General features: G+C 64.8%; 3 protein-coding genes across 4 annotated transcripts; all 3 read right to left on the reverse strand.

Annotated features, from left to right (window-relative positions):
• Positions 1-1,839: 1,839 nt before the first annotated feature.
• On the reverse strand, positions 1,840-2,960 carry FUT7 (fucosyltransferase 7). Its single transcript, XM_065879631.1, has 2 exons — positions 2,948-2,960; positions 1,840-2,855 (listed from the first exon to the last, which is right to left on the reverse strand). The coding sequence occupies exons 1-2, from the start codon at positions 2,958-2,960 to the stop codon at positions 1,840-1,842; spliced, it is 1,029 nt and encodes a 342-aa protein (XP_065735703.1).
• A 5,467-nt stretch (positions 2,961-8,427) lies between these two features.
• On the reverse strand, positions 8,428-14,107 carry NPDC1 (neural proliferation, differentiation and control 1). The gene is made up of 9 exons (XM_065879465.1): positions 13,996-14,107; positions 10,850-10,996; positions 9,548-9,682; positions 9,289-9,459; positions 9,152-9,218; positions 8,978-9,062; positions 8,801-8,880; positions 8,565-8,661; positions 8,428-8,496 (listed from the first exon to the last, which is right to left on the reverse strand). The coding sequence occupies exons 1-9, from the start codon at positions 14,105-14,107 to the stop codon at positions 8,428-8,430; spliced, it is 963 nt and encodes a 320-aa protein (XP_065735537.1).
• Positions 14,108-16,188: 2,081 nt separating this feature from the next.
• On the reverse strand, positions 16,189-21,912 carry ENTPD2 (ectonucleoside triphosphate diphosphohydrolase 2). Of its 2 annotated transcripts, none has more exons than XM_065878950.1 (9): positions 21,772-21,912; positions 20,246-20,363; positions 19,532-19,682; positions 19,190-19,349; positions 18,883-19,110; positions 18,172-18,426; positions 17,963-18,082; positions 16,888-17,022; positions 16,189-16,794 (listed from the first exon to the last, which is right to left on the reverse strand). In XM_065878950.1, the coding sequence occupies exons 1-9, from the start codon at positions 21,886-21,888 to the stop codon at positions 16,591-16,593; spliced, it is 1,488 nt and encodes a 495-aa protein (XP_065735022.1). In that variant the 5' UTR covers positions 21,889-21,912; the 3' UTR covers positions 16,189-16,590. The 2 variants fall into 2 exon arrangements, with proteins under 2 accessions (XP_065735022.1, XP_065735023.1); XM_065878951.1 differs by having other exon boundaries at positions 16,591-16,794; positions 16,888-16,953; positions 21,772-21,888.
• Positions 21,913-26,603: the final 4,691 nt, after the last annotated feature.

Consider the following 26,603-nt stretch of genomic DNA (forward strand, 5'->3'; position numbering starts at 1 on the left):
GGAGACTGAGGCTGCTCCCTCTGTGAGTGGCTCATTTTTCTCCCTATATGCGAGGGTGAGTCTGGCCTCTGCACAGGGAGTCTGGGGTCCAGTGAATTCTGCAGAGGTGGTTTGGTGCCTGCCGGAGCCAAGCGGCAGGACAGCCGGAGGCCGGGTCTGAGCCGGGTGGGGCGGTCCATTCTCAGGGAGGCCAGCAGAGGTCAGGCCGGCCCCTGCGGGGAACAGAGGCCTGGCGGTGGGTTCTGATGGCTCCTCCCAGCCTCAGTTTCCCAACTTGTGAACGGGACGGGCAAGCCGAGTGGTGTCCAGCGCCTGGGCTGTACGAAGCAGACGCACCCTAAACTGAGCGGCAGATGTGGGGGCCGCACCTCCCCACCCGTCCCAGCTCCTTCCTCACGGTGCGAGGAGACGCAGCCCCGGGAAGAGGGGCAGAGCACAATCCCCAACCGCTCCACCCTGCAGCCTGAGGACACTTCCTTCTCCTCGGCCAGTACCGGGGCTAGGGCAGGGCAGGAAGTCACCGGTGGGCCTTTCCCACAAGCCACTGCCAAGGGGGTGGGCAGCTTCCTGCCGCCACCTGCTGGCCACCCCACCTGGGGCAGGGGCGAATGCGCTCCTGGGGCCCTGTCAGTACCACCCAGAGGCTCACCGTCAGCCTCCCCCCCCCCCCCCCCCCGCACAGCCTGCCACAAGGGCTCCCTTGGCTGCAGCAGTGACCTTGGTGCCTCCTCGATGCCCGTGCTGCCGCCAGCCACCAGTCAGAGGGAGCCCCACGTCAAAAACCAGACCTCGGGGGCTTCCCTGGTGGCGCAGTGGTTGAGAGTCCGCCTGCCGATGCAGGGGACGCGGGTTCGTGCCCCGGTCTGGGAAGATCCCACATGCCGCGGAGCGGCTGGGCCCGTGAGCCATGGCCACTGAGCCTGTGCGTCCGGAGCCTGTGCTCCGCAACGGGAGAGGCCACAACAGTGAGAGGCCCGCGTACCGCAAAAAAAAAAAAAAAAAAAAAAACCAGACCTCGTCACACCTCAGACGCCCTGCAGCCTGAGAATGAAATCCCAAGGCCTTGGAGATGGGGCACCCTCCCCCGCCCCAGCCGCATTTCTGTCCTTGGCCTCTGCTCTCCGCCCCTAGGCCTTTGGGGAGTCAGGGAAGCCTCTCTGCTGCGGTGCCATTCAGTGTGGCTGAAGCAAGCTGGGAGGACAGAGGTCTGGGATGGAGAGGGCGGGATCCGGCCAGGACAAAGGCCCGTGTGGCCAGGGTGGCAGCGGGGAAGCAGACTCGACGCGCGTGCCATGCCGTCCGTGTCCTTTGTTTCTTTATTGATTGGTGTCCCCTCCCCCAGGGGACTGACTGCAGGCTGCCAAAAGCCCAAGAAGCTGGTTGGCTGTCTTGGTCCGGGCCACACAGGTCTGTACGCGGGGCTCCAGCCTGCACATGCCGGACGAGGGGACCGTGGCTACAGAGGTCGGGGGCCCAGGTTTTGCCCCCACAGACCTCAGGAGGACAGCCTTGACCGGCCCAAGGTATGATCAAGGTGGGGAGGGAGGGCCTCTGTAGCCTCTCGTCTCTGATGGGCCCCAGCGACGTGCACCCCCATTGCTCCCTCCCTGCTCACACCTCTGCCCCCAAATAGTGGCTCCAGTGCCCACCCGCCTCCACCTCCGGGCAGCCTGCCAAGGCTACCCCTGCTTCCTGGCCTCCATCCCCAGCACCCAAGTCAGCCTGTGGGTTGCCCTTGGGGGTTGGTCGGATGCCGGTGGGTTGGATTTCAACACCCAGGCCTCCGCCCACGCCTCCGGCTCCCAGCCACCTTCCCCTGCCTCCTCCAGCCGGCAGAGTTCAAGCCTGGAACCAGCCCTCGAGGTCCTGGTAGGCCTGGCCACGGGGCAGGTGGGGGTAGCGGGCGCAGATGGCGCAGAAGCGTTCCCGCCAGTCACCGAACAGCCGCACTCGGAGCCGGTCTCGCCAGGCGAAGTAGCGCCGATAGCGGCTCTCGTTCATGCCAGTGAGGAAGGCGGCCAGCTCGTGGGCCGAGCCGAAGTCGTCCACGTGCACAAAGGCATCAGGTGGGGCGAAGGCCTCGTAGGTGACCCTCGAGGGGCCCAGGACCACGGGCACCGTGCCGGCCAGCAGCGCGTTGCGCCAGAACTTCTCGGTGATGTAGTCCCGGTGCTGGGAGTTCTCGAAGGACAGGTAGAAGAGGTACCGGGCCACGGTGGGCAGCAGGCAGTCGGCGCACAGGGGCTGCTTGCTGGCACGACCGAACACGTCCACCTGCAGGTGGGGCGCCAGCTGCCGGTACAGCTGCACGCGCCGCTGTCGCTCCTGGAAGTTGCTGACCACCCAGGTGGCCACCCTGCTCTTGGCCGGCAGCGGCGGCGCAGGCCCCTCACGGGGCTCCAGGCGGCCGTAGGGCACGAAGATGTCTGAGTCACGCCGGTAGCTCAGCACCCAGTTGAAGACCCCACGGAGGCGGCCGAGGCCGCGGGTGTGGCTGGGCGACTCCATGGAGGCCCACACCCAGGGCTGCCCTCGCGGCCGCTCGGCCAGGGGCAGGCGGGCCTGCCGGGTCTGCAGCTCTCGGTGGTGGAAGACCACGGCGTTGGCGCTGGCCAGCAGGCTGCGGTTGGTGGTCAGGCGGCAGTGGGCCACACCGTAGCTGGCGCAGGTGTTGCTGGGCAGCTCTGGGGGCTGGCTGGCGAAGGGCCAATGCCAGATGAGGATGGTGATTGTGGGCTGGGGCGCCGGGGCTCCCCCAGGGGCCGATCTGAGCAGCCACAGGAGCCAGAGGGCCGAGAGAAGAGCCGCTACCGCCAGGCCCCCCAAAGCCCGAAGCCTTGGAGCGGGGCTTACCCCTGCACAGAACACAGGAAGAGAGGCTGTCTGCTCGGGCTCACCCCAGGCCCCATCCTCCCAGCCCAAGCTTCCCCGAAGACCAGACACTCACCGGCATTACGCATTGGCAGCTCCCAGATTAATTACTCGAGAAGCCGGAGGTTCTCAAATCACAGCCGCGGCTGCACGGGGATGCCCTGAAATCACAGCTGCACCCCTGCACCCAGCCCCACCTGGAAACGCCGTCCTTTCATCTGCTCAGGAGGAGGGCAACCAGGGTACCTTCCCGCTCCTGTCCCGCCCTCGCCCCCGCCCCGAGGTGACCTTTGGCATCACTGCCATCCTCACCCCGCCTCCCCCTCTAGTCCTCTGGCTGCTGAGGGGAGGCGGCCACAGGAAGGGCGCCCAGCCAGGGTCCAGGACCGTGTCCCCCACCCCGGCTGGCCTCTGGAAAGGCCTGGAGGTGACGCACGGGGCAGGCACGGGAGGCAGGAGGAGGAGAGGGCCCGCGGGACCTCAGGGGAAGGGAGGCCATCCTGAGCGGAGGTGGCCCCCACCCCAGAAGGGTGGCCCAGCCCCTGAGCACCCAGCTGTTGCCTGCTGCCCAGGCCTGGGGTGCCCGTGGACGGCAGGCACGCTTCCCTTGGAGGCCAGCCGAGCCCCGGCCAGCACCACCTCCCCCAGTGCTGTGTCATCACCCACTTCCCCTGCTCACCGCCCGCTCAGCTCCGCCGTGGGCTCCCAGACCCTCTTGCCGCAGATGTGCTGCAGTCAGCTGTTTGCCAGGAGGCTGAGGTCTGTCCTGTTCTTTGCTTCTAATTGGGCCACTCCACCCCACCCCACCCCTGCCGCCTCTAGGACACCTTTGTCCCGGAACCCAGATTCCCAGAGAGGGGTTCCATCCAGGGGTCCTAGGAGTGTCTGCCCACACAAGGCCCCAGCACGTGCCCACGGTGGGCAGGTGCCAGGCTGGGCCTGGCCCCGGGGTGGGCTGTGGGGCTGCCACACCTTCTTTCCCCTCCCAAGGAACCATGTCTGTGGAAGCCCCGGCGGCGGGGCCCAGGTTCTGGCCGGGCCGAGAGGAGCTGCAGGAACCTGGGGTGGGAGGCCTGCCCTTGGGGTCTCCAGGTCTCTTCTTCCAGGTCCCACAGCCCAGGGTGGGAGTGGGGGCAGGGAGGGGGCTTTCCAGGCTGGAAAGGGAAGGAGTCGCTCTGTCCCTGACGTGGGCAGGGGGCTGGCACCCGCTCCAGGAAAAGGAAGGCTAAAGTCCAGAGTCCCTCTCCTCCCCCGCCGTCCGGCCAGCCCTGGAGGCCCAGGCATGGAGGTCCAGTTCCTTCCCCTTTTGCTCTGGTTCCTCGGAGCTGGACGGCCCTGGCTCCGGCCTGCACCCCACGCTCAGCCATCAGCTTCCTTCAACCTGGCTGGACGTGGCTGGGCAAGGCCCAGCCCTCATGCTAGTGTCCTAAAGGCCTCAGGCCAGTCCAGTTTTTGGAGGCTGCGGTCTGGGTGTCGTGGAAGGAACAGGAACCAGTGGTCGGATCTGCCGCCCACGCCAACCTGGGCGCCTCCCATCGCCCCGAAGTCCCTGTCCTGATCCACGCGGGCTCCCGGGGCTGCTGGCCTCCCCCAGCTCCTGCCCTCCAGTGAGGACCAGCCTGCCCTCAGGGCAGGAACCGGGGAGCTGGCGGCAGAGCCATGGAGGGGGACAGAGGCAAGTCCAGGAGAAGGGGGGCAATTTGGCCCCTCTGAGGCTCCCCACCCCCTGCATAACCCCTGAGCTGCGGTGAGGCCTTGTGCAACATCGGCGGGGGGCGGAGCGGGGCCTGCGGGATCTGTCGGAAACCATCTGGTGGCTCAAGGTGTGGATGCAGCCGCCAGGCCTGGCTCCCACGGGCCAGCGTCAGGCCCTGACCGGAGCAGACAGCTACTGCCACCCCTGCCCTTCCGGCACCCGTCATTTAGAGAGAGGACCACAGTGGCACTGGGCCTTTGGTCCCACCCAGGCGTCCCTTCCCTGGCACAGGGGCCCCGGAGGAGACCACACCCTCTCCCTGTGGCAGGCGCCCCTCGGGCGGTGGGGGAGAGCAGGAAGGAGCTGATCCCGCCACAGCCTGCCAGTGACCTGGCTCCTGGCTGCCAGAGCCTCTGCCCTTCCTGTTTGCACTGCCAGGCTGGCTGGGGCCCTGCCACCGGCCTCATCCACACCCGCAGCCCACTCCCTTCCTGGGTGGACTTGAAGGAACCTCCCCCACCCTTACGTGAGGTCTGCTGCTCCTAGGGGCCCCTGGCATGCCTGCCAGTCGCTGGGGCCCCCCCCCGGTTCGTGAGAACCTGCTGGCTGGGAAATGGGGCTCCAAGGTTGGCCCAGAGATGGGTCAGAACGAGAGATTCTCAGAGGAAAATGAAAAAGGTGAGAGAGTCTGAGTCAAAGGGAAAGTGGGGCCTCCTCCTGCCAGCTCAGCCCTGGGCCTCGGAGTCACTGGGATGCAGGCGGGCACCCACCTCCAGCTTAGCAGCCCGTGAGCATCTGGGACCCAGGAACACAGGGTCACTCCCGCAGCTGAGCGCAGGGCTGCTCCAGGGCCAGCCTCCTGGCGTGCACCAATCAGACGGCCCCCAGCCTGTCCCCAGGGTCCCTGCTTCCCACTGCCCAGGGCCCAAGGGAAGAGGATCCCCCTTCCGGCGGCCTCCGCAACGAGTTAGGGGCCAGCAGACCGGGTCAGGGAAGGGAGGGCAGGGGCTTGGGGTCCCCCAGGGAGGAGGGCCTCCCTCAGCCCACTCACCGGGCGCAAGGCCCCGAGCAGCTCCATGTCCGTCCCCATCTGGCTTTTTTGGCCCCCACTGGCCCCAGGCGAGCTCAGACAGAGCCGGCCCCTGCTTGGTCAAATCCTCAACCACCCTTCCTTTCACAGGCCCTGGGGTGCAGGGGGCTGCCCTGGGGCTGGAGCTGCTGCTCCCGTCCCCAGCCCAGGTGCCCTGCCCACGAGCACTTTTCCTGGCCACCGCACCAGGAACCCTGAGCCCACCTGGGACTCTCACAGGCCCCATCTCTGGCAGCCCGCACCCCACCTCCAGCCGGTTCTCACTAGAGGGCACGGGGCGGGGGAGCGGGGCCGGTGACGCATGTGTGCCTCCACTCCTTAGGAAGCTCCCCTGGCCTGCTGTCCTCCCGAGTGCAGGTGCCAGAGGGTGACACTGCCACAGCCCAGCACAGACCCTGGGGCTAGGAGGGTGCTTGGCACAGACCGCGGGGTGGGGTGGCCCCCTAGCCAAGAGCCTAGGCATTGGGAGCCTCCCCGGCTGCAGACCCCAGGAGGAGATGTCCTCCCGCCGCTGCGCAGCTTGGTCCTCCTGCCAGCCTGGGTGGCTGAGATGCTCCGGGGTTCCGAGTCCCCACCCTGCACCCCCCCAGGGCCCTGGAGGAGCCCCCAGCAGGTCCTGGAGCTCCCCCTGGACAGCATGTGGCCATGCTCCACAGCCTGGGCAGGAAGGGAAGGAGGGCTGGAGGGGCTGGTGGCCTCCAGGTGGTCCACGGGGAGGCTGGAGGCTGCCGCCTGCTGTGGCTGCCCTCCGGCACTGCCCTCGTGCTGCACCCCCAACCTGGGGCGCCCACCTTCCCAAAGGCACTCCCTGAGCCCCCGCCTCACCCTCTCTCTGGGAGTAAAGGGTGTGCGGGCTCCCTCTGCCGCCTTCAGCCCGCTCCCGCAAGAGCCGGGGGCTGGGAGCATGGCCACCAGGGGGCCTTCTGGGCACGCGTCTGGACTTGGCTCTGCTCGGGGCCACCCCTGGGGCAGACAGCTGGGTAGCCAGGCTCTGGCCCTCTCTCCCTGAGGCGCCCCTCGGGCTGGGGCTGCGTGCTCCCCACTCCTGCTGCCTAGGTGCTGTCGTCTGGAAGGTGACAGTGGTCAGCACGTAGGGTGGCCGCTCTCTGCCCAGGTCAGGCCAGCACGAGGTGGGAAAGGCAAGTGCCAGGAGCCCGGGGACTGACCCCAGGGCTCCAGGGGAACCGCCGGCCCTGGGTCTGCAGGGTCCAGCTGGCGAGACGGACTGGCCTGGCCGGATCAGCCTGGGTGCCTTGCTCTTGAGTGAGAACTTAATCTCTCTGCCCCCCAGTTTTCTTCGTGGCTATCTCCCCTCCCGATACAGATTAGATGACAGTGGACAGCGGTCCTCGTCGCCCTGCCTGCATCCCACCCTACCCTCATTCCCAGCTCCCTGTACCCGGCCCATTTCATCTCCCACACCAGTGCCTCAAAGGAAAACTGAGGCTGCCTGCTCAGGGCCAGCCCAAGGCCACGGCCCAGGAGTCAGGGGTGGGCTCTAGCCCCAGAAACATACCGCTTTAGGACAAGCCATTAGCTCTAAGCAGAGCCAACCCCATTTCCCCGGCCCAGCCCCACCTCAGGGACCTGACTGTCCCAAACTGGCTTTGTGCTCCCCATTCACGGCTGCCCCCGTCCGTCTAGGAGCCAGAGGTCCAGCATTCTCTAGACGCCCCACCCCTAGGAATCACTAAGGGGCTTCTGAACCCAACCCATCCCTCATTCCCAGCCTTGGTGAGGCAGACAGGTCTGATACCCACACCCTGTGTGCGCCAGGCCCCCGCTGCCCCTGGACCCCAGAAACCCCTCTGCCAGGCCCAGTCTTGGCACTTCTGACCACGAAGTTCGGCCACCACTCTGGGCCTTCAGCTGGAGGTCCCCTCCCCCTCCACTGGCCTCCTTGCTCCTTGGCGGGGGATTGGGGTGCACCAAGACCCAGCTCCTGACACCCAGGGCCCCTGCCACCTCTGTCCCCTAACCTGGCCCACCCACCTGTGTGCAGCCTGGGTCGCTCTGCCTGGCGTGGCCCCCGCACAGGCTGCAGGGGCCCACAGTCAATCCTGCATGCCGTCCCTCCCCGCCCTCCAGCCCATGTGGACACAGGGCAGGAACGTAGGCCCGGGGTGCCCGCCCCCAGCCCTTTTTATCACACAAAAGGACAGCGTCTTGAGGGAGGGGCACCAACTTCAGACTGGCCTGGCCCTGCGCCGCACTCCTCCCCTCCCCGGCTCTGGGGCACGAGTGTTGGTGGGGGGAGGCCTGGAGGAGAAAGAGGTTAGGGTGGTCCTCCGCCTAGGAAAAATAAAGCCTCCCTTCCCCAGCGGGCGGTGACAGGGTCTTCCCACGAAGGGCACAGAGATCCCACCTCTCTAGGGGTGTGGAAGGAAGCCTGAGGCCCCGTTCCAGGGTCCCTCCGCAGTGGCTCCCAGTGGCGGGGAGGGGGGAGGTCAGTCTCCAGCACACCCAGCCAAAGTTTTGAAATGTACTTTAATTGGCTTGTCTCCCGGACTCCCAATCCATGCCTTGTCTCTCGGGTTGTCTTCCTCCCCTCGACTGGGGGTGTCCAGATGTGAGGGGGCAGGTGCAAGGAGCAGAGAAGGTCCCTGGCAGCAGGGGGAGTCTCCCCGGCAAGGGGTTCCCAGCCGCCCCGGGGCCCCAGCCGCAAGCACACGAGTGTCAGGACACAGTCTCTTTAATGGGAAAGGCTGGGGCCTGCCCCTCCCCACCCGTGGGCAGCGCATCCACGAGAGGGTGGGCATCAGCCTTCGGGTCACTGCAGCGGGGGCGCGGACAGCGAGGCGTGGTCGAACAGTGGGTTTCGCACCTCCATCTCTCCAGTCTGCGAACGCTGGCGTTAGGTGGGTCCAGGGCTGGGGAGGGACACCCACCGCCCACCCCCGCACTCACCGGGGCCAGGCCGGGGCACTCGTACACCGTGAAGTCGCCGTCTTCGTTCTCCTCGTCGGAGGAGGCGGAGTCCAACGCCTTGGGGGGCTCCTTATGCCTGGGTGGGGGCAGGATCGTCGGGTCCTCCCTCTCCCTCACCCTCCAGGTGCCAGTGGCCCGGGATAGGGGCGGGAGCAGCGGGCCCAGGGTAGGGGTGGATGGGCCAGGGGTGGGGCAGGGCGGGTGGGGCTTCTCACCGCTCCAGGCACCGCATCTGCTGCCTCTGGTGCTGGTAGTGGTACATCTCCGCGCTGCGCGCCAGCCGCTGGTCCCCGGGCTGCTGCGGGAGTGGGGAGACAGGGTCAGGCCGGGGCAGAGCGGCGGAGCGGGACGGGGCGGGGCGGGGCGGGGCGGGGCCGGGCGCGGCCACACACCGAGATCCTGGGCGTGGCCGGGGAGCTGGGCGCCTGCGGGGCCGCATAGTCGGCCTTTTGGGTCAGGCGAACGTCTCGCTGCAGCCTGCGGGGAGTGGAGACACCACACCTGAGACCCGCGGGGTCACCGCCCAGCCGCCCGGCCGCCCGCCCCCAGCCCGGCCCCATGCTCACCGACACCAGCAGAGAACGGCCACGGCAAGGGCGGCCGCGCCGGCCACGGAGCACGCCACGATCAGCACTGCAGGGAGGGGGCGCAGTGAGGGCAGCCTTTCGGGCAGGACCCTGCCTCCCCGCCCGGCCAGACTTACGGAGGGCAAGGCCGTCACCGCGCCCGCCCCGCGGCTCCAGCGGGGACATGTGCACAGGCCCAGATGACACAGTGGAGCGCAGGGAGGTGGTGCGGGGCGTGGGCGCTCCCCGCGTGGAGGGGAGGCCCAGGTTGGGGCCCCGGCCACGCTCTGAGAGCCCCAGGGTGGATGCTGCAGAGGGAGAGCAAGTTAAACGGCAAGACCAGGCCCGGGTCAAGGGCGGTGGGGAGTTGGACAGGGGAAGGGGGCGAGGTCTCACCAGCCTCCAGGAGCCGCAGTCGCCCTTCAGGCTGGGGTGGGGCCGTGAGCCTGGAGTGCCCCGCCTCCTGCCGGGCTAGCTCCTGGGCCAGGAAGTCGATCTCATCTTCCAGTCTGGGCTGGGGCAAGCCCTCCCCTGGGGAGGGTGAAGGGCCATCAGGTGGAGAGGCCCCCAGCCCCTCCCTGGCAACACCAGCTACCCGGAGCCTTCCGAGAGGGAGAGAGGGAGAGGCCCATCTGGGAGCCAGCCCCAGGCTGAGGCCTCCTTCTCCCTGCGGGCTCCTGCCAGGCACCTGTGGCCAGAGGACCAGGTACCAGCCTACCTGCTCCTGGCCATCCCGGTTGCCATGGTGACAACTGAGGGAGCTCTGTGTGAGCACCAGCGTTCCCAGGAAAGCGGGCAGGGGGTGGAGGTGCTATGGGAACGTGCAGAGGCCAGGAGAAGGGCAGGGGTGCTGCCCCACACCCCACGCATTACCCACAAAGTGGTGGGAGGAGCACGGGGACAATGCGTCACCTGGCCCACTGCCTCCGCTGCCAAGACGAGCAGGACCCCCCAAGGAATGCAGAGAAGCCCCATTCTGTAGCCCCGCCCCCACCAGGTCATCAGGAGGAAGGGAGGGCCGCTGCTGGGGCGGGGCCGTGGCTGGGTCCCCCTCGGCCCTGCCGTGGGCACCACAGTCCGGACAGAGGCTCCAAGTAGACGCCCCCGCTCAGCACCCAGAGCACACAGCACGTGCCTTCTGCAAGCAGGCCCCCGCCCCGCTCGCTGCCAGGGACATGCTCCTCCAGGAAGCCCCTCCCAGCCCACCCGCCTCCTCAGCCCCCAGAGCACCCTCTGCAGTGCCCCGTCACACCTGGAGTCACTCTGGCCGGCACCATCCCGACAGACTCTGGGCTCAGGCCGGTGGGCAGGGCACCGCCAGCGCAATCAAGCAGACAGGACAGGTGAGCGACGGAGAGAGAGGGGTCGCTGGGCAAGGAGCAGGGGCGGCCCAGCGGGTGGAGAAGTGGGTGCCTGAGGGGTTTGGGACCAACTCTGCGGAAACCCAAGCCTGGGGAACTCTGACCCTGCCTCTCCCAGAATCACCCCAGCACTTCACACTGGATACCTCTTGCCCTGGGAGGGGCTAACTGCCCCAGGCCTCAGCCCACCACCCAGCTCTGGGCTGGTGCTATCTGGAAAGGATCGCCAGGCCACTTGGGGGTGACTTGAGAGCCCCTGGCACCCCACAAAGCGCAGGAGACCTGAGAGCTAAGGCTGGGGTCAAATGTACCAGGTGGGGGAGGGAGGAAGCCATACCCTGGGGCTGGCGCAACCTGGGCACACACAGCCCCTGCTGGTCCTCCTGGAAGGGCTGAAGGCAGGGCCCACAGATACGTGCACCCGGGGGGCACCGCGCCCGCCTCTTCAGGGCACAGTCCAGGCTCCCAGGACAGACGGCTGCATCTGAGAAGAAAGCGGAGGCAGAACAGGGTCACGGCCAGCCTGACTCAGCTCCTGCACGGTAAGTAGGACTGTCCTGGCCACCCCAACCCCTCCCTACAGAGCCGGCCAAGCCTGGCTCCGGCCATTGTTCTGGGCAGGCCCTTCCTCCCCTGCACCGGGAATCAGAACCAGGAAGACAAACAGTCCTAAAACTTACCGGAACTCTCTTGCCTCACTCCCTCCCCAGAGTCCACTTCCCTGACCTGAGCCAGCTCTCCGCACAGGAACTGTTCCCTACCGTCCAGAGAACGTTAGGGCCTTGCGGCGCTCCAAGTCCCACCTCCAGTCTCAACCGGTCCTAGAGCGAGTCTCTCACCCCTGCCCAACCTGGGAGGCCCAGAGGGCGGGGCCCAGGTCACTCCCTCCCACCACCTCGGGGCTGTCTCCTATTTCAGGGCTGCCTCCCCACCCCACCCCACCCCACTGCAAACCTCATCATGACATCCTACAGCCCTAGAGGGCCAAGCTGGGAGACAGCACAGGTCGAATCACCGCCCCCACATCTAACCTCTGGCTTGTCCCCAGGGCACAGCCGAGCCGCTGGGGCTGGGGATACTTGCGACGGAGTCTGCCAGTCTCACTTGCTTCGGAAACACAAACCAGGCCGGGGTCACTCCTGCAGCCACCACTGCCAGGGACTGGGGAAGGCCTGGGACTACAGGCCAGGCCATTTCTAATTTGGGGCCCAGACCTCAGTGTCCTGTACACGTGACCAAGGCTCCCATTCTGATGCTGGGGGATGGAGGGCGGTGGCCCTCTCTGCCTCAGTTTCCTCTCTGGATGCAGAAGGTGAGTTGCCTCAAAGCTGGGGAATGTCTCGGGCTTCCCTGGTGGCGCAGTGGTTGAGAGTCCGCCTGCTGATGCAGGGGACGCGGGTTCGTGCCCCGGTCCGGGAGGATCCCACATGCCGCGGAGCGGCTGGGCCCGTGAGCCACGGCCACTGAGCCTGCGCGTCCGGAGCCTGTGCTCCGCAACGGGAGAGGCCACAACAGTGAGAGGCCCGCATACCGCAAAAAAAAAAAAAAAAAAAGGTGGGGAATGTCTCAAGACCTGGGACACTAGCCCCATTCACGGGACAGCAGAGCCAGTGGAGCCAGGGGGAGACCCAGCAGAACTGTCAGTGGTGTCTGGGGAGGTGGGGGTGGGCACATCTCGGAGAACCAGGACAGTCCCTGCTGCAGGAGGGTGACATGGGGCATCCGGGAATGCCCGCTCTGTCCTCCTCCAGACTTTGGCTGGCCTGGCTTGGTTTCCTTGGTAACCTGACACCCACAGCCTCTTGGCTGTAGGCATCCCTTCAGGGAAGTTCCAGCAGCTCCTACAGCAGGTGGGCAAGCGGGCTGAGGTTGCCATCCCAGGGATCCCTCCTCCAGCACAACCTGGGTCGGCAGGCGCCCATATCAGTGAGCTGGGCCCAGGGCCTGGGTTAGTTAAACATTAAGCCTGTGCCATCTGGTCCGTCTGGACCCCACCCACCAGCTGGGCACCTGGGGAGCCAGGCAGCCGCAGCCCCTAGTGCAGAGAACCCAGAGTGCAAGGGTAGAGGCCTGAGTTCCAGAGCTGGCTCTGGGTTCCGGGTTCCGGGGCCTCCCTCCACTCCCAGTCCCCCACCCCGGGACGATGTGGCTGCTGCCCATTTAGCCCTGGGAAGGCCCCTGCTCCAGACTCAGAGTGAGGGACGAGGTCCCAGGAACAGCAGCAGCTGGAGAGTGCCTGGCACCCTGCCCCGCGGCACCTGCCCAGCCCAGAGGCTCAGTACTGGGACTATAATCCGTTTCCTCAGGAGGCCCCACCCTGTATGCCCTGGAGCCAGGCTATCAGCAGGCAGCCTCCACCATCCCTGGCCAGCCACGATCTGGCCCTCAGGCCTCTTTGGGAGCCTACCCTGGTGGTGCCAGGGCTCTGTCCAGGGGTGCTGTGGCCAGGAGGAAGCCTGCCCTGCTCTGGCCTCTTGAGGCCACACATGCAGACCACACGCACTGCCCAGGTTAGCATCCCAGCGGCATCATACAGTGGTCACTTCTCTGTGCCTCAGTTTCCTCATCTGTAAAGTGGGCTGAGAACAACACTTCTCCTATGGGGCTGCCAGGAAAAATGAGTGAAGTCATGGGTACGAAGTCTCCCAATTCTGCCACCTGGCAGAGTGCATTTTGGGTTCTGCGTTCCTGCAGACCTTTGGAACCTCAGTGCCCACCTGGGGAGCCAGGAGCGTCTCCCAGGACCCTGGGCTCATCCCTCTCTGCCTCAGTCTACCTTGGGGGGTGCCCTCCAACCCCAAGCACAGAATACAGAATGGAGGGGCCCTGCAGAGCAGAGGGTGAGTGTGGAAGCAGAGACTGCAAGCTCCTCCTGTCCCCTCTGAGGCCAGAGCAAAACCCTAAGCCTGGGACAAGCTGTCAGATGCCCAAGGAAACTTCAGACCCCACCATGGCAGCAAAGCAAGGCGCATGTCCACCACCCGAGGCACAGGGACCGACCAGCACTGCGACTCCGACTCCAGGACGGACACCGGCAGTGAGGACGGCAGGCACCCAGGGCCGGGCCCGCACCCGCGATGCCCGAGACGCACACACACAGAAACGCTCACGGGACAGACTCCAGGCCGCGGGGCCACGCAGAGAGAGCCCTCCTGAGACACCGACCCACCAGGCTCACGGACCCAGACAAAGACATGAAGCGAATCAACACCAGAAGCCGGCAGAAGCGCCATCCAGAGGAGCCCCTAGGCAGCCCGGTGCCGCGCCCTCCCCGCCGGGCCTGTTTTCCCGACCCGCGAGAGGCGGGGCCGGCGCGGTGGCTCGCAGGCTGGGCCTGCGGGCCCGCGGGGCCTGCGAGGCCTGCGGGCTCTGGCGAGGTCGGCGGCGGGGAGGATGACGGCGGCGCCGCGCGGCCGGACCCCCGCCCGGCGATCCCCGGCCCCGGGGCGACGCGCGCGGCCTGCGCCCAGTGCACTCGCTCACCCGGGCGGCGGGCGGCCGCACCGCGCAAGGCCGCGCCGAGGACGAGGCCAGAGAGCAGCAGCCGCAGCAGCCGCAGGTGCCGCGGGGAGGGCGGAGGGACAGGCGTCGCCATCCTTCAGCGCCGCCGCCGGGGCAGCATGGCACCGCGCGGCCGGGGGCTGGGCACGGGCTCCGGGCGCCGCGTCGGGGGAGGCGGCGGAGGCGGAGGAGGAGGGGTCGGAGGAGGAAGAGGAGGCAGAGGCCGAGGAGGCGGAGGACGAGGAAAAGAGGCGGCGGCGGCGCTGACGCTGCGGCAAAGGATCCGGGACGGAGGCTAGGCAGCGAGAGGCGCGCGTGCCGGGAGTGCGCCTGCGCGCTCCACCTGCAGGGGCGGGACGACGCCGTGAGGCTGCGCCCCCTCTCCCTCCATCCAATTCTGCTCCCCCTTCCACCCACCCATCCAGCCAGTCCTCCGGGTGCCTCAACCACTGCCGCCTGTGCTGCCGGGGATGTTCTCTAGGCTAGGGACTGGTTGGGGATGGGTTTCCCCGGGATGCGCTTCCCCCGGGCCCCGTCCCTCTCGGGCTGCTAACTCCCACCCCACCCCCACCCTCCTGGAGCGGAGGACCTGCCTGGACCTGGAAGGACACCAGGCGCACACAGCTGGACAGGTGCACAGAGATGCCCAGGTGTGCGCAAAGGCCCACCAGGCATTCAGACACACTGTGAAGGCAAACACACACGCACAGAACGAGGTCGGTGCCGGTGGCCACGGTGGTTGCAGTGGGACGGCCGCTCTCAGTGAGGCCACCAGGGGGCAAGAGTGACCTGGAGCTACGGATGACAGCCAGCTGAGAGCTGTCCACGGTGCCCAGGTGACAGCCTTTTAGCTCCGGGGTGCCCCACGACAGCAAGCACTGTGATGCCCCCTCTTACCCCCCACCGGCTGCCTCCTGAGAGCACCCGCACCCCATCCCACCTGGAAACCTCCCAGGCTCACGTTACTGAGAGAACAAGTGCGGGGGGCGGGGGGGCGCCAGCACGGTGCTTCCTTTCAGCCCTTTGTGTTTCGAAACTTCGAAGATGGGGCTGGCTGCCCTCAGGTTTGTGAAATGGCTCAGAAACCAGCAGAAGTGTACGTGGTGCGTGCGTTGGGCAGGGGGGTGATGAGCGAACAAGGACTGCCATCCTCCCACACAAGGCATGACCAGACAGAAATAGTGTCTGAGCTCACTTCCCAGAAAGGGGGAGGTGGCGGGGAGATGCAGCCAAGACCACGCATTCCCACGCTGGAGAAAACAGTGCTTAGGGAAGGGGGGTTGCAGGAGCGGCAGGTGGGGGTGGCTGATGTCTCTTGAGGACGCGGAAAACAGCACCCAGGCGGCAGGGACGCGACGTCTGGTGTGATTGCACGGCTTGGCGCCAGATCCAGGCTCCTGGCAAGGGTCATCCTTCTGAGCAATGGGCCCTTCGTCCGTCTTGGCCCCCGATCTCCACATCCCCCGACACCACCTCCTGTTTAGGGTTTGCCCCTCACCCCCCCAAGGTCTTGAGCATTGCCTGCACCCTAGGCAGCTGCCTTGCCCACTCACTCTCCTGCCTGCCATTCGCACCTGCACCCCAGGCCAGCTCGAGGCCGGGGCCCAGACTCCAGTCTGGCCTAGGTCACTGCTGCAGATCTGCCATTGCTGCAGGGGCTCTGCTGGCCAGAGAAGACTCAAGGGACTCAGTGACTCTTTTAGGCCAACCAACTGGCAGCTACTCCAGGCCACAACCGTGGAGCAAGAGACCAGGGTCAGTCAACACCACCCCAGGTCTGGGCCCAGAGAGGAAGGAAGTATAAACAACCGGGGTCCTCCCTCGGGACCAGGAGGGGGCCTGTGCACCCAACACAACTGCGGGGAGGGCTTCCCTGGTGGCTCAGTGGTTAAGAATCCGCCTGCCAAAGCAGGGGACACGGGTTTGAGCCCTGGTCTGGGAAGATCCCACATGCCCTGGAACAACTAGGCCCGTGAGCCACAACTACTGAAGCCCGCGCACCTAGAGCCCGTGCACCGCAACGAAGAGTAGCCCCCGCTTGCCGCAACTAGAGAAAGCCCGTGCGCAGCAACGAAGACCCAACGCAGCCAAAAAAATTTTTTTTTAACTCTGGCGAGGGAGGGCCGGCAACAGCAGAGACGCCCCACCCCACGGACATTCTCTCCACTGCTCTATGAAAAACTTTTTACTACAAAATTTTTACAAGTAGGCGCTGGGCTGGCTCCCAGCTTGCGGGCTCTGACCCTCCCCCTAAAACCCAAGACTGGGGGTGGGAGGGGACTCTCAGGACTCCATTCCCTGCGGACCCAACCCCGCATTCACAGGCTGAGGGCTGCGGGGTGTCTGAATCCCCACCCACAGTAAGAGGAGGAGGCACACTAGGCCCTGCGATGAAGCCAAGGCAGGAGTCGGCAGGAGGGCGCTGGAGCCGGTTGCCTTCGCCGATCCGGCCAAATGTGGGCGTGGTCGCCAGGGCCTCGCTCCCGGGCTTCATTAGGGACAGAGATGTTGAGAGTGGGGTGGGGTGGGGTGAGGCATGGGGGACTTGGGGCTGGGGCAGCTGCCCCCAACCCGCCCCTAGATGGCGCTCGGCGACTTGGCAGAGCACGCCCGGTACAGCAGAAGGACGAACGCAGCCAGGGGCATGGCGGCGAATAGCAGAAGGAGGACGACCCAAGAGCTGAAGTCTGTGCCCTTGCGCAGCCCAGGCGGGTCGGCGGGGATCAGGTTGGTCAGGTTCAGCATGTAGCCGAGCGCCCAGCCGATAGCGGTGTCCCCGGCCTACGGGCGGGAGGCGCGGCCTCAGCCTAGGCGCAGCCCGGGAGGCCCCGCCCTCGGCCCCGCCCCCCTGCGCGCGGGCCCACCGGCTCCCACCTTCTTCTGGAAGGTCACGCCTCCGAAGGTGCGCTCGTCGAAGCCGTAGCCGCGGCACAGCAGCTGCTGCACGAATGTGGCCCCAGCGCAGTAGTCGGGCAGGCGGGCCCGCTCCCCCGGCGCCCGAGCCTGCAGCTGGAATGCAGGTGGGAGACTGTAGGGCCAGCGGCCACCGGGAGATCCCTGCCCCACCAGACACAGAAAGGCAATGCAGGGCTGGAGACCCCCCCGCAGGTCCCAGAAAGAACGAGGCTGAGGGGGCCTCCCCCAGGCAGAGCTCTTTCCTCAGGGCAGAACAGCGCGACTTCCGGATGGCAGCAAGAACCCGTGCCTGGGAGGGGGACCTCCAGGGGACAGCAGGGGTGGCCACGCAGCGGGCAGAGCGCTGCAGCAAACTTGGCGATGGTCGGGGTAACAGGAGAGGCTCTAGGCTTGACCCCAGGCCCCTGGGCTTGCCTCCCGATCCCCACTTTTCCAGCATCCCCAAGTCTGTCTGAGACTAGCCACGAAGAGGACAGGATGGGGCCTCCGTCACCACCGAGCCCCACTCCAGAGACACTCCAGTGCCTCTCCCGGAGTCACCTCTTCCTCTGCATGCCCGAACCCCTCCATCCTTCACCTGAGCCAGTGTCCAGTCCATGGTGGCAGCCAGAAACCTGGGGGTTTCTCACTCCCCCACCCCCAGTTCTATCTGCTAAGTCTCCCCTGAGTCCTCTGCTTCTCCCCTGCTTGGCTGTTCTCCCCCACACTCTCCCAGCTACACTCCTCCCCACCCTGTGCACTCCATGCTCCCTGCTGCCCCAGGGCCTTTGCACTGGCTGTCCCCTCTACCCTCCTGATCTTGGTTCTAGGGCCAGGCCTCAGGGAGGCTTCTGCAATCTCATGTGGCTCCCGGCCTCCTTGCCGTAGCCTGGCCACTTTTCAAGTCCGATTAACAGTGTATCCCCCACTGCAGTGGGCATTCTGAGAGGCCTAAGACCCCCTCTACTCGTAGAGCAAACGAATGATCAGGACGCGTGACACTGGCTGGCTGAGCCCCCTGAGCAGCCCTGGAGGAGGGGGGTGCAGGCCTCACCTCACTCCACGTCTGGTTGCAGATGGTGACCACGGCCGCCTCTAGTTGCTGCAGGGTTGCCACGGGCAGCCCCATCACAGTTCTCAGGAAGTCCACCGTGTAGAAGAAAGCAGAGAAGGCCTGTGAGGGGGGTACAGTCACACCGTGACCAGACCCCAAGCACTTCAGGGCACGCCCCCGGCCCCCCACCCCCAGTCCTCTGGACTCACAATGAACTTTCCAGCCAGAGGGGGCTGGAAGATGCCGTTGAAGGAGCATCTAGAGAAGCGGCAGGAGGAGAAGTTAAAGAGCTCAGAGATGAGGCCACGGCACAGGGCAGGGTCGCTGCTTCCCGACAGGCTGACCTTGGCGCTTCTGTTGAAGGTCTGGGGCCTCTGGGCTGCAGTGCATGGCGACTCATACACATCCTGGAGCAGCACATGAGTGGAATAGCCCTTCGGCCAGCAAGGGTGGAAGCCGTGGGTCTGGGCAGATGACAAGGGTGTGTGTGGCAACACCGCCACTCCAAGCACTGCCCACCATCCCCACCCTAAGACCCTAGGAGGGCCTCCCCAGAGGACCAGCTGATAAATCTCCCACAAGTTCCACTTTGGCAACATCACTTCTGAGCTCAGGAGCAATCCATGGCTCCCCCTTCTCGCTGGACAAAAAGCAACCCCCTTAGGCAGGCAGTCCAGGTCCTCTGAGATGTGGCCCTGGCCCTCCTTCCTCCCCAGCCAGCCACTCACCAGGCTCACCTCCAGCCCCTGGGCCTTTGCCCGTGCTGGATCCCTGCCCACCTGTCCTTACAGCTGATGAAAGCCCGACTTTGGTTCCTGGAGAAGCCCCCCTCAGTATGGCTGCTGTTCGGGCTCTGCTCTGGGCCCTTGGCCCCCACTCCCCCTGGCTCCCTACCTCCAGAAGGACTCAGTGGAAGGTACCTGGAGTGCACTGGCCAGCAGCCTCCAGAGGACCTGGTCACGGCCATAGCAGAGGAAGCTGTGGGTGTAGACGCGGTAGTGCTGGCCGTAGAGCCGCAGCTGGACCTCATTGGCCGGATCCTCAGCTGGGCTGGCTGTCTCGAAGGTGATCTGTGTGGAGGCGCCCCCCAGGTCCATGGCCCCCAGCGTCCCCTTCCTTGGCCGGAACCACTGGCCCACCCAGCCATACTGTGGGAAGTGGAGGTTGAGGTCAGCCAGTGGGTGGGTGCCCACACCCCTGGCTCATCGGGCTGGCCACCGGGCCCACCTTGATAAAGTTCTCCAGCAGGTAGTTGGCGGTCACCCAGCCAAACACCCCCTCATCCTGGGCTGAGAGGATGCGGGCACCACGGAAGTCAAAGGGATACTGGGTCAGCGTCCGCGTCGCGGCCGCGAGCACGTTGGCCGCAGCCTCCGGATCGGTCAGGCTGTGTGACACAGGGAGGATTCTGAGGGCCATCTTCCCCAGATGGCCGTGATCCTGCTGCTGGGGTGCACAGCCAGCCGGGGGGCCCCAGCCCAGGGCTGCTGCGGGGGACGTGCAGGGCCCGCCCTGTGCTGAGGCCGTCGTGGTCCCCGGGGCCAGGAGGTCAGGGGATGGCACACTCACTTGAGCAGGCGTATGCCCGCTGTGGCTCCCAGGTAGAGGGGCGTGCCCGCGTGGCTCTCCTTGGGCACATCGCGAAGCGCCTGGTTCAGGCATTCCACAAGACTCTGCCCAGCCCCAGAAGGGTTGTCAGCGTAGCTAGAGATGCCCCCACCTAGAGGGAGGCAGCAAGATGGGCCTAAGCCTGGTGGGCAGCCTCTAGGTGGACCATGGGCCAGCAGGGTGGGGGCGGTGGGGGAGGGGCTTGTGCTCCTAAACCAGGTGGCAGCTGAGACCAGTTCAGAGACAAAAGGGCCCGCCCGTGTGCCACCCACAGTCTCTGAGCTGCCACCTGCCCAGTGGATGAGCACGCAGGTGGCAGGACAAAGCACTGGCTATCGTCAATCCAGCCTAGCCTGCCCAGGGGCCTGCCTGGGTGTGCCCACTGGCTCCTCGGATCCCCTCCTGCCCCACCTGGGATGTAGAGGCCAGTCTTGGGCCAGGGAGGGCCCAAACCTTCCAACTGTTTCCTGGGGCTTCTCTTCTAGGAAAAGAAGGGACGCAGCCTGTCTTCGGGGGAGCTCCTGCAGCTCCTGCCTGGATTGGGCCCCACCTGGCATCAAGCAGCAGGTTCTGATGGCTGGTGTCTGCACAGGCTAAAGCCGGAGAGAGCTCCTGAGGCCCTACAGTGAGTGGGTGTCCAGGCCAGGGGGCGCCTAGTGCACAGGGGACCCTTACCACGCACATCACAGGAGCTGTGCTGGCCCACGATGCCTGTGTCGTTCTCTTTGTCCGCTGGCCACTTGTAGATGAACATGGTTGTGTGGGAAGAGCCGGCGTCCAGAACGATGCCATACTGGGGGTGGGGGGAAGGTCAGCCTCAGGGGGGGCGGGGGCCTGAAGCCATGCCCTTTGACTCTCTCAGCTCTCCAGCCCACCCCACCCCACCCTGTGTCGAGGGTGGAAGCTTCAGAATGAAGCTCTGAGGCTCAGAGGAGGCCAGGGACGGTCACTGTGCCACAGCTTGCTTGCGGGGAGAGTGGGAGTGGAGGTGGATGGCCCTCTGACTGCGGGAGCCTTCCTGGCAAGGGCAAACTGAGGGGCAGGATCAGAGTCAGGGGTCCCGGGACCACGCTTGGAACCTTGCCCGGGGGGGGGGGGGGGCATGAGGTCCCCAGGCTGCAGGAGAAAAGCTATAGCTTCAGGAAGCGCCCCTTCGGGCCTGCTCTTCCTTCCTCCCCTCTGTCCTTATCTCTCTGACCTCAGCCCAACCTGAGGATGTGGAAGCGAGGGGGAAAGCTGGACTGAGGCTGCGCGTGGGCCTGCGATAAGCAGACACCCCCTCCCTGGGCCTCAAAGGCAGGGCCAGAGAGAGCTGCCCCGGCGCCACACGGGCCTTCCAGGCAGGTCGGGCGGGTGACGGTCAGCACCCAGGTTGCATGAGCCACTTTCCAGCACCTGCCCCCAGGGGCCTGGATTCCAATAGGAGGAGCCGGTCTGGAGAGCATGCCCTCCCGAGCCGGGAAGGGGGCCGCTCTGGTCCTCTCCCTGACACAGGGAACTCCAGCAGCAGCAGGCCAAGTGGCCCGCCCCACCGCACCCCTACCGGGTGGTCGCCCTTGGCTACAGGGCACCCACCCCAGCGATCTCCATCCTGGGCTCCTGGGCCTTAGAGCACGCACCATCCACCCACGCATCAAGCCGGCCCACAAGCCCAATAGAGGGTTAGGGAGGGCGGGCTCCTGGAGGCTGAGTCTGGCGGGGATGCGTGGGGGGATCAGGCCTAGCCCGCTGCGACTCCTTCAGGACCAGCCAGGGCTGCCCCCGCACTGTGGGAGCCACCGGAGAGGCTGGGGAGGAGTCCCTGGGCCCCAGCGCCTGTCGCACCCCATCTGGGCCAAACCCCGAGGCGATGCCTCCCTGGAGGCCGAACGTGTTGGGGGCGCCGGCCGGGCCGCGGCCTGGGGCGCCGCGGGGGTGCGGAGAGACGCCCCTCGGCCGCGCCGCGAAAGGCTCCGCGGCGGGCGCGGCGAGCGGAGAGCTCCCGGACTTCGGCCTCCCGCACCGCGTCCCCCGGAAGCGCCGCTGCCGCGCCCTGGACCGGGACCCGGAGCGCTGGTGAGGGGCCTGGGACCTCATCCCGCCGGGCCGGGAGCGGAGCGCGCGGGGTCCCGGCTGCCACGCGGGCGCAGCCTGGCCCTGCTCGGTCCGAGCCTCTCCGCCCGGCGCCCCGGCCCAGCCAGCAGCTCCCGGACTGCGTGCACCTTGAGGGCGGGCGGCTCCCGGATGTCGCGGGTGGGGACACACAGCAGCAGGAGGCCGGCGAGGCCCGCCGCGGCCAGCAGCAGCGGCGGCAGCAGCGACAGCGCCTTCCCGGCCATGGGGGCGCGGGGCGGACCAGGCGTTGACGGCGCGGCGGCGGCGAGCCGGGAGGCCGAGGTCCCGGGACCGCGGGGTAGGCGCCTGGGGCGGGGCGCGGACCGGTCCACGGCTTCCACGCCCACTGGCGGGCCGCCCCGCCCACCTCCCGCTTGGCTCCGGAGCACAGGTGAGAGACGCGGCGGCTGAGTCACCCGCGCTGCCCCTCCTGGCGCCCTGGTCTCAGCCCAGGCGCCCTGAGGCTATGTCCCACCTTCTTCCTGTCCGCTCAGCCCCAAAGACTCACCCCTTCTGACTTGTCCCCCTGACCCGTAAGTGCCTGCCGACCACGCTCAGCCTCTGGGCACTCCGCTCCAGCAGGACCTAGAGAACCCCCAGCCCCTCGGGCCTTAGGGCACGGCGGCAGAAGGCCTGGCCTGGGGGTGGGCTGGGCTGCCTCCCAGGCAGGCTTGTTCCAAGGGTCCTGCTGCTGCAGAGCCGGCTCTCCCCTGGCCTGGTCGTGAAGGAAGGAGGCAACGCCAGCTACAGGAACCACGTGGGCTCCCGGCTGGGCCCCTGCCATGCCCTCCCGGCAAGAAAGGGCTGGCCAGCCTGCGATGCTGACCCAGTCCTGGGCTGCATGGCAGGGCATCGCCCTGGTCACCCCCCAGGACACTGAGCTGACCCAGGCTGAGCCTGCTCTGGAGGTGCTGAGACCTCAAAGCTGAGTGCCAAGCAGGGTGAAGCCAGACCTACTTCACACAGTTCCAAGGTGACAGATGAGGGCACAGGCAGAGAGAGGGACAGGATGGCCACAGCCGCACCATGCCCAGAAACAAGAGAACCCACGCTCAGGCTGGCCCATCCCCCATCCCGGTGGCCCCCTTTTCCTGGGGGACCCAGAAGCCTGGGCTGGGGAGGCCAGAGGCTTCCCAAGGAGGGAGGAGGAGCCTCTGCGGATGAGGGAGAGGGTCCCCCAGGCCGGGCTTGTCAGCACCCAGGTCCCTGCACACTGGGCTAAGTGCTCAGCTGGTCGCAGGACCCAGCTCAGCCCTTCCACCCCATGAAATGCCTGGCCGCTGTGCTTGGAATCCCCATGGGCCCTGTGTGCCACCCTGGCCAAGCATCACCCCTTTCTCTGGCCAGGGGCCACCCCCATTTTGTGCAAAATAGGAATTCCAGCAACAGGGAGCCATGTGGCAAGACCACCCAGGAGAGCCAGCAGATGGGGGCGGGGTTAGGGGACCAAAAGGACAGCCTTTGATGGGCACAGGGTCTGGGCAATGGCCCGGCCGGGTGGAACCGGCAGGGACAATTGGGATCGCTGGGACGGCTGCCCAGGCTGAGGGTCTGGTGTCTCAGGCCCAGCAAAGGAGCCTTTCTTCCAGCTCAGGACCCCAGTGGGAAGGGTGGGAGACTCGGGACATTGCTGGGCCTCCCCAGCCCCGCCGGGCTGGGTCCCAGCAGAGGGACACTGGGTGCGGCAGGCCAGCACAGGGCTCCAGGCCCCGTTTTCCTGCTAGCTCTCCTCCCCCTCCCCCAGGCCCTTTCTTCCACCCCAGAAAGTTCAGAGGAGCCAGAGGCCTGCAGTTTAGGCTGAAATGTAAGAGACAAAGGCGGCCCAGAGAGAGGCCAGCACATGAAAGGGCTGCAGCCACTGGTGCTGCCGGCCGGCCCCTGCCCCCTCCTCACCCCTCTAGGCCCAGGGGAGCCCCGCCAGACCTGAGGGGAGGGGTCCTGGAGAACAGAGAACTGGACCCTGCCCTGGTGCTCGTGGCAGGGGCCCAGACTAGCCTGGGGAGAGAAGAAGGGAAGAAGCCAGGGGACATGGAACAGCCACGGCGGAGACTGGGAGCGAGTTCTCTCCCAGGGAGACCAGGGCGGGAATCCCCTCTTGGCCCAGAGACTTCCTTCGATGGGACCCTGGAAACTGGGCTGGGGGACAGGCGGCAGAGAGGCCCTGGCAGGAGCCCACCGGCAGGAGGGGCTCTGGCGGGGCCGCCCCAGGCCTTGGGCCTCCGGGAGCCTCAGCAGGGGCGGGGCTCCAGATGTGCTGCACATGTCTTGGCCCTGGCTCCAAGCAGAGGCATGCGGCTGCAGAGAGGTGCCGGGAGAGGCCGTCAGGAGACGGGTCCTCGGAACCCTCCTCCCCCCGGCAGGATCCAGACCTCCCAGGGGCGCCGGTTAAGGTCTTGGCTGTCCCTGGCTCAGTCTCTCCATCGGAAGCCACAGTGTCTTGTGGCTGAAACATCTCCTTCACTCACTGCGCCCTTTCTACGCGTGCTCATCAAGTCATTCAACAGACGTTTGCCGAGCACCTCCTACGGGGCCAGAGGCATGCCAGGCTCCGTGCTTGCACAGTGAGCGAGGGATGCTCACGGACTCCATGGCATGTGGGGGGACCCACCACCGGTCGGTCCAGGGGAGAGCAGGCTTGTCAAAGGCTCCCTGGGTCAGGGGAGGCCCGTGCTGCCTCGTGAGATGCAGCAGACAGACAGGAGAGCAAGTGCGGCACACATGCCCTGTGGAAGGAATCACAGTGCAGGAAAAGGCATATCAGAGAGCCTTCGGTTGTCCTGACCAGAGGTGTCTACTCTCTTGACTTTTGTACTTGCTACTCTCTTGCTTTTCTTTATAGTTTTCCATCTCTCTAAATAATATATTGTGCTGTTTCTCCTGGTTGTTTCTTTTTTTAGAATTTTATCTTTTATTTATTTTTGGCTGCGTTGGGTCTTTGTTGCTGCGTGAGGGCTTTCTCTAGTTGTGGTGAGCGGGGGCTACTCTTGGTTGTGGTGCGCGGGCTTCTCATTGCGGTGGCTTCTCTTGTTGCGGAGCATGGGCTCTAGGCGCGTAGGCTTCAGTAGTTGTGGCACACAGGCTCAGTAGTTGTGGCGTGCAGGCAGTAGCTTTGTGGCATGTGGGATCCTCGTGGACCAGGGCTCGAACCTGTGTCCCCTGCATTGGCAGGGGGATTCTTAACCACTGTGCCACCAGGGAAGTCCCTTTCTTTCTTTCTTTCTTTTTTTTTATACTGGAATACTGTTCTGGAATTTGCTTCTTTCACTCCCATTGTATTTTTGAGATTCAGCACGCTGACTTGGGAAGCTGTAGACGGTCCGCCCTGTTGCTGCATTGTCTCTGCTGTGAGTGTTGCAAAGCTCACATTTGCACACGGGCAAGCCTTTCCCTGGGGAATAGCCTAGCAGCTGGTGACCAGAGCGCACCTGTGTGTTCAGGTTCACCCGCGAATAACTGTACTGTTCTCAGGATGGGGGCGCCACCTGGCGATCTCAAGAGCACACACCGCCATTTTGGTCGGTATTGGGCAACTCTTGGCTTTCTCTCGTTGCGGTGGGCAGGGGCTACTCTTCGCTGTGGTGCGCGGGCTTCTCATTGCGGTGGCTTCTCTTTTTGCAGAGCACGGGCTCTAGGGCGTGGGGGCTTCAATAGTTGTGGTTCGCGGGCTTCAGTAGTTGTGGCTCACGGGCTCTAGAGCGCAGGCTCAGTAGTTGTGGCGCACGGGCTTAGTTGCTCCGCGGCATGTGGGATCTTCCCGGACCAGGGCTCGAACTCATGTCCCCTGCATTGGCAGGCGGATTCTTAACCACTGCGCCACCAGGGACGTCCTCTCTTTGAGCTTTTAATGTCATTTCCTTGATTACTGAAGAGATAGAGTCTTTCCTGTCTTCCATGAGGCATCTTTTCAAATCTTTGTTCATTCTCTAAGGATTGTTTATCTTTTCCTTATAGATCTGCAGGAATTCCTTATGTATACTGGGGACATGAGTCCTTTGCAGTGAAATCATGGAAGTGCTTGATTAGTCCAGATGTATCCGTTTTCTGCTCTATCATTTGCTCCTTTTGGGTCCTGTACGCGTGATCTACCGTGAGGTATTTATCCACCACTAATGGATTGGCATAATCTTGTTTAAAATATCCTGTTAGTGGGAATTCCCCAGTGGTCCAGTGGTTAGGACTCCACGCTTCCACTGCAGGGGGCACCACGGGTTCAGTCTCTGGTCGGGAAACTAAGACCCTGCATACCGTGCAACAGGGCAAAAAAAAGAAAAAAGAAAAAAAATCCTGTTAACATCTGCTTCATTTCTGCAGCGTATGTTGTTATTTTTTAATTGCTCACGTCATTTTATTTCTGCCTTTTATCTCTTGTATTCTTCACTAATCCAGACAGATGCTTCTGCACTTCGTTAGTTTCCTCAATCAAGTCTTTGCCTTCATGGATGTTTTCTATAAAGCGTGTTTGTTTTCTATTTCACTAATTTCTGCTCTAACCTTTATTATTCTTACTCAAATATAACTTTATGTGAGCAGGAGTTTTCGTGTCTCTTTTGTTTGGATGTTCCCCAGCATCAAGAAAAGTGTCAGGGAATTCCCTGGTGGTCCAGTGGTTAGGACTCCACATGTTCACTGCCAAGGGCCAGCATTCAATCCCTGGTGGGGGAACTAGGATCCCACAAGCCACGCAGCGTGGCCAAAAAAAAAAATTTAAAGTGTCAGGTACATATATATAGTCAATAAAAATATTTTAATATAATGTGTTATAATTTTTTTCTTCTATATTCTTTGTATTTATTTCGGCTATTTCTTTTTCCAACTTCTGTTCAATGCTTAATTCACTCCTTACAAGGCTTTCTTCTTTCCTAATGTATCTCAGTGTCTATAAATTTCCCTCAGGGCTCTACTTTTGATGCCCACTCTTTTTATGTTCATTTAGATAATT

The sequence above is a fragment of the Phocoena phocoena genome, chromosome 6 (assembly GCF_963924675.1).
Source record: "Phocoena phocoena chromosome 6, mPhoPho1.1, whole genome shotgun sequence".
NCBI classification, from domain to species: Eukaryota; Metazoa; Chordata; class Mammalia; order Artiodactyla; family Phocoenidae; genus Phocoena; species Phocoena phocoena.

Excerpts from the sequence above, each read along its gene's own strand:
- NPDC1 (XM_065879465.1), bottom strand. The coding sequence starts at position 14,107 with ATGGCGACGCCTGTCCCTCCGCCCTCCCCGCGGCACCTGCGGCTGCTG. Across the intron at positions 10,997-13,995 it reads TGCGGCCGCCCGCCGCCCGG|ATGCAGCCGTCTGTCCTGGG; the intron begins GTGAGCGAGTGC and ends CTTTCTTCTCAG. Across the intron at positions 8,497-8,564 it reads AGTGCCCCGGCCTGGCCCCG|ACTGGAGAGATGGAGGTGCG; the intron begins GTGAGTGCGGGG and ends CAGCGTTCGCAG.
- ENTPD2 (XM_065878950.1), bottom strand. The coding sequence starts at position 21,888 with ATGGCCGGGAAGGCGCTGTCGCTGCTGCCGCCGCTGCTGCTGGCCGCG. Across the intron at positions 19,350-19,531 it reads GCGGGCATACGCCTGCTCAA|CCTGACCGATCCGGAGGCTG; the intron begins GTGAGTGTGCCA and ends TGTGTCACACAG. Across the intron at positions 17,023-17,962 it reads GCAACCAGACGTGGAGTGAG|CTGCAGGCTCGGGCGCCGGG; the intron begins GTGAGGCCTGCA and ends CCTGCATTCCAG.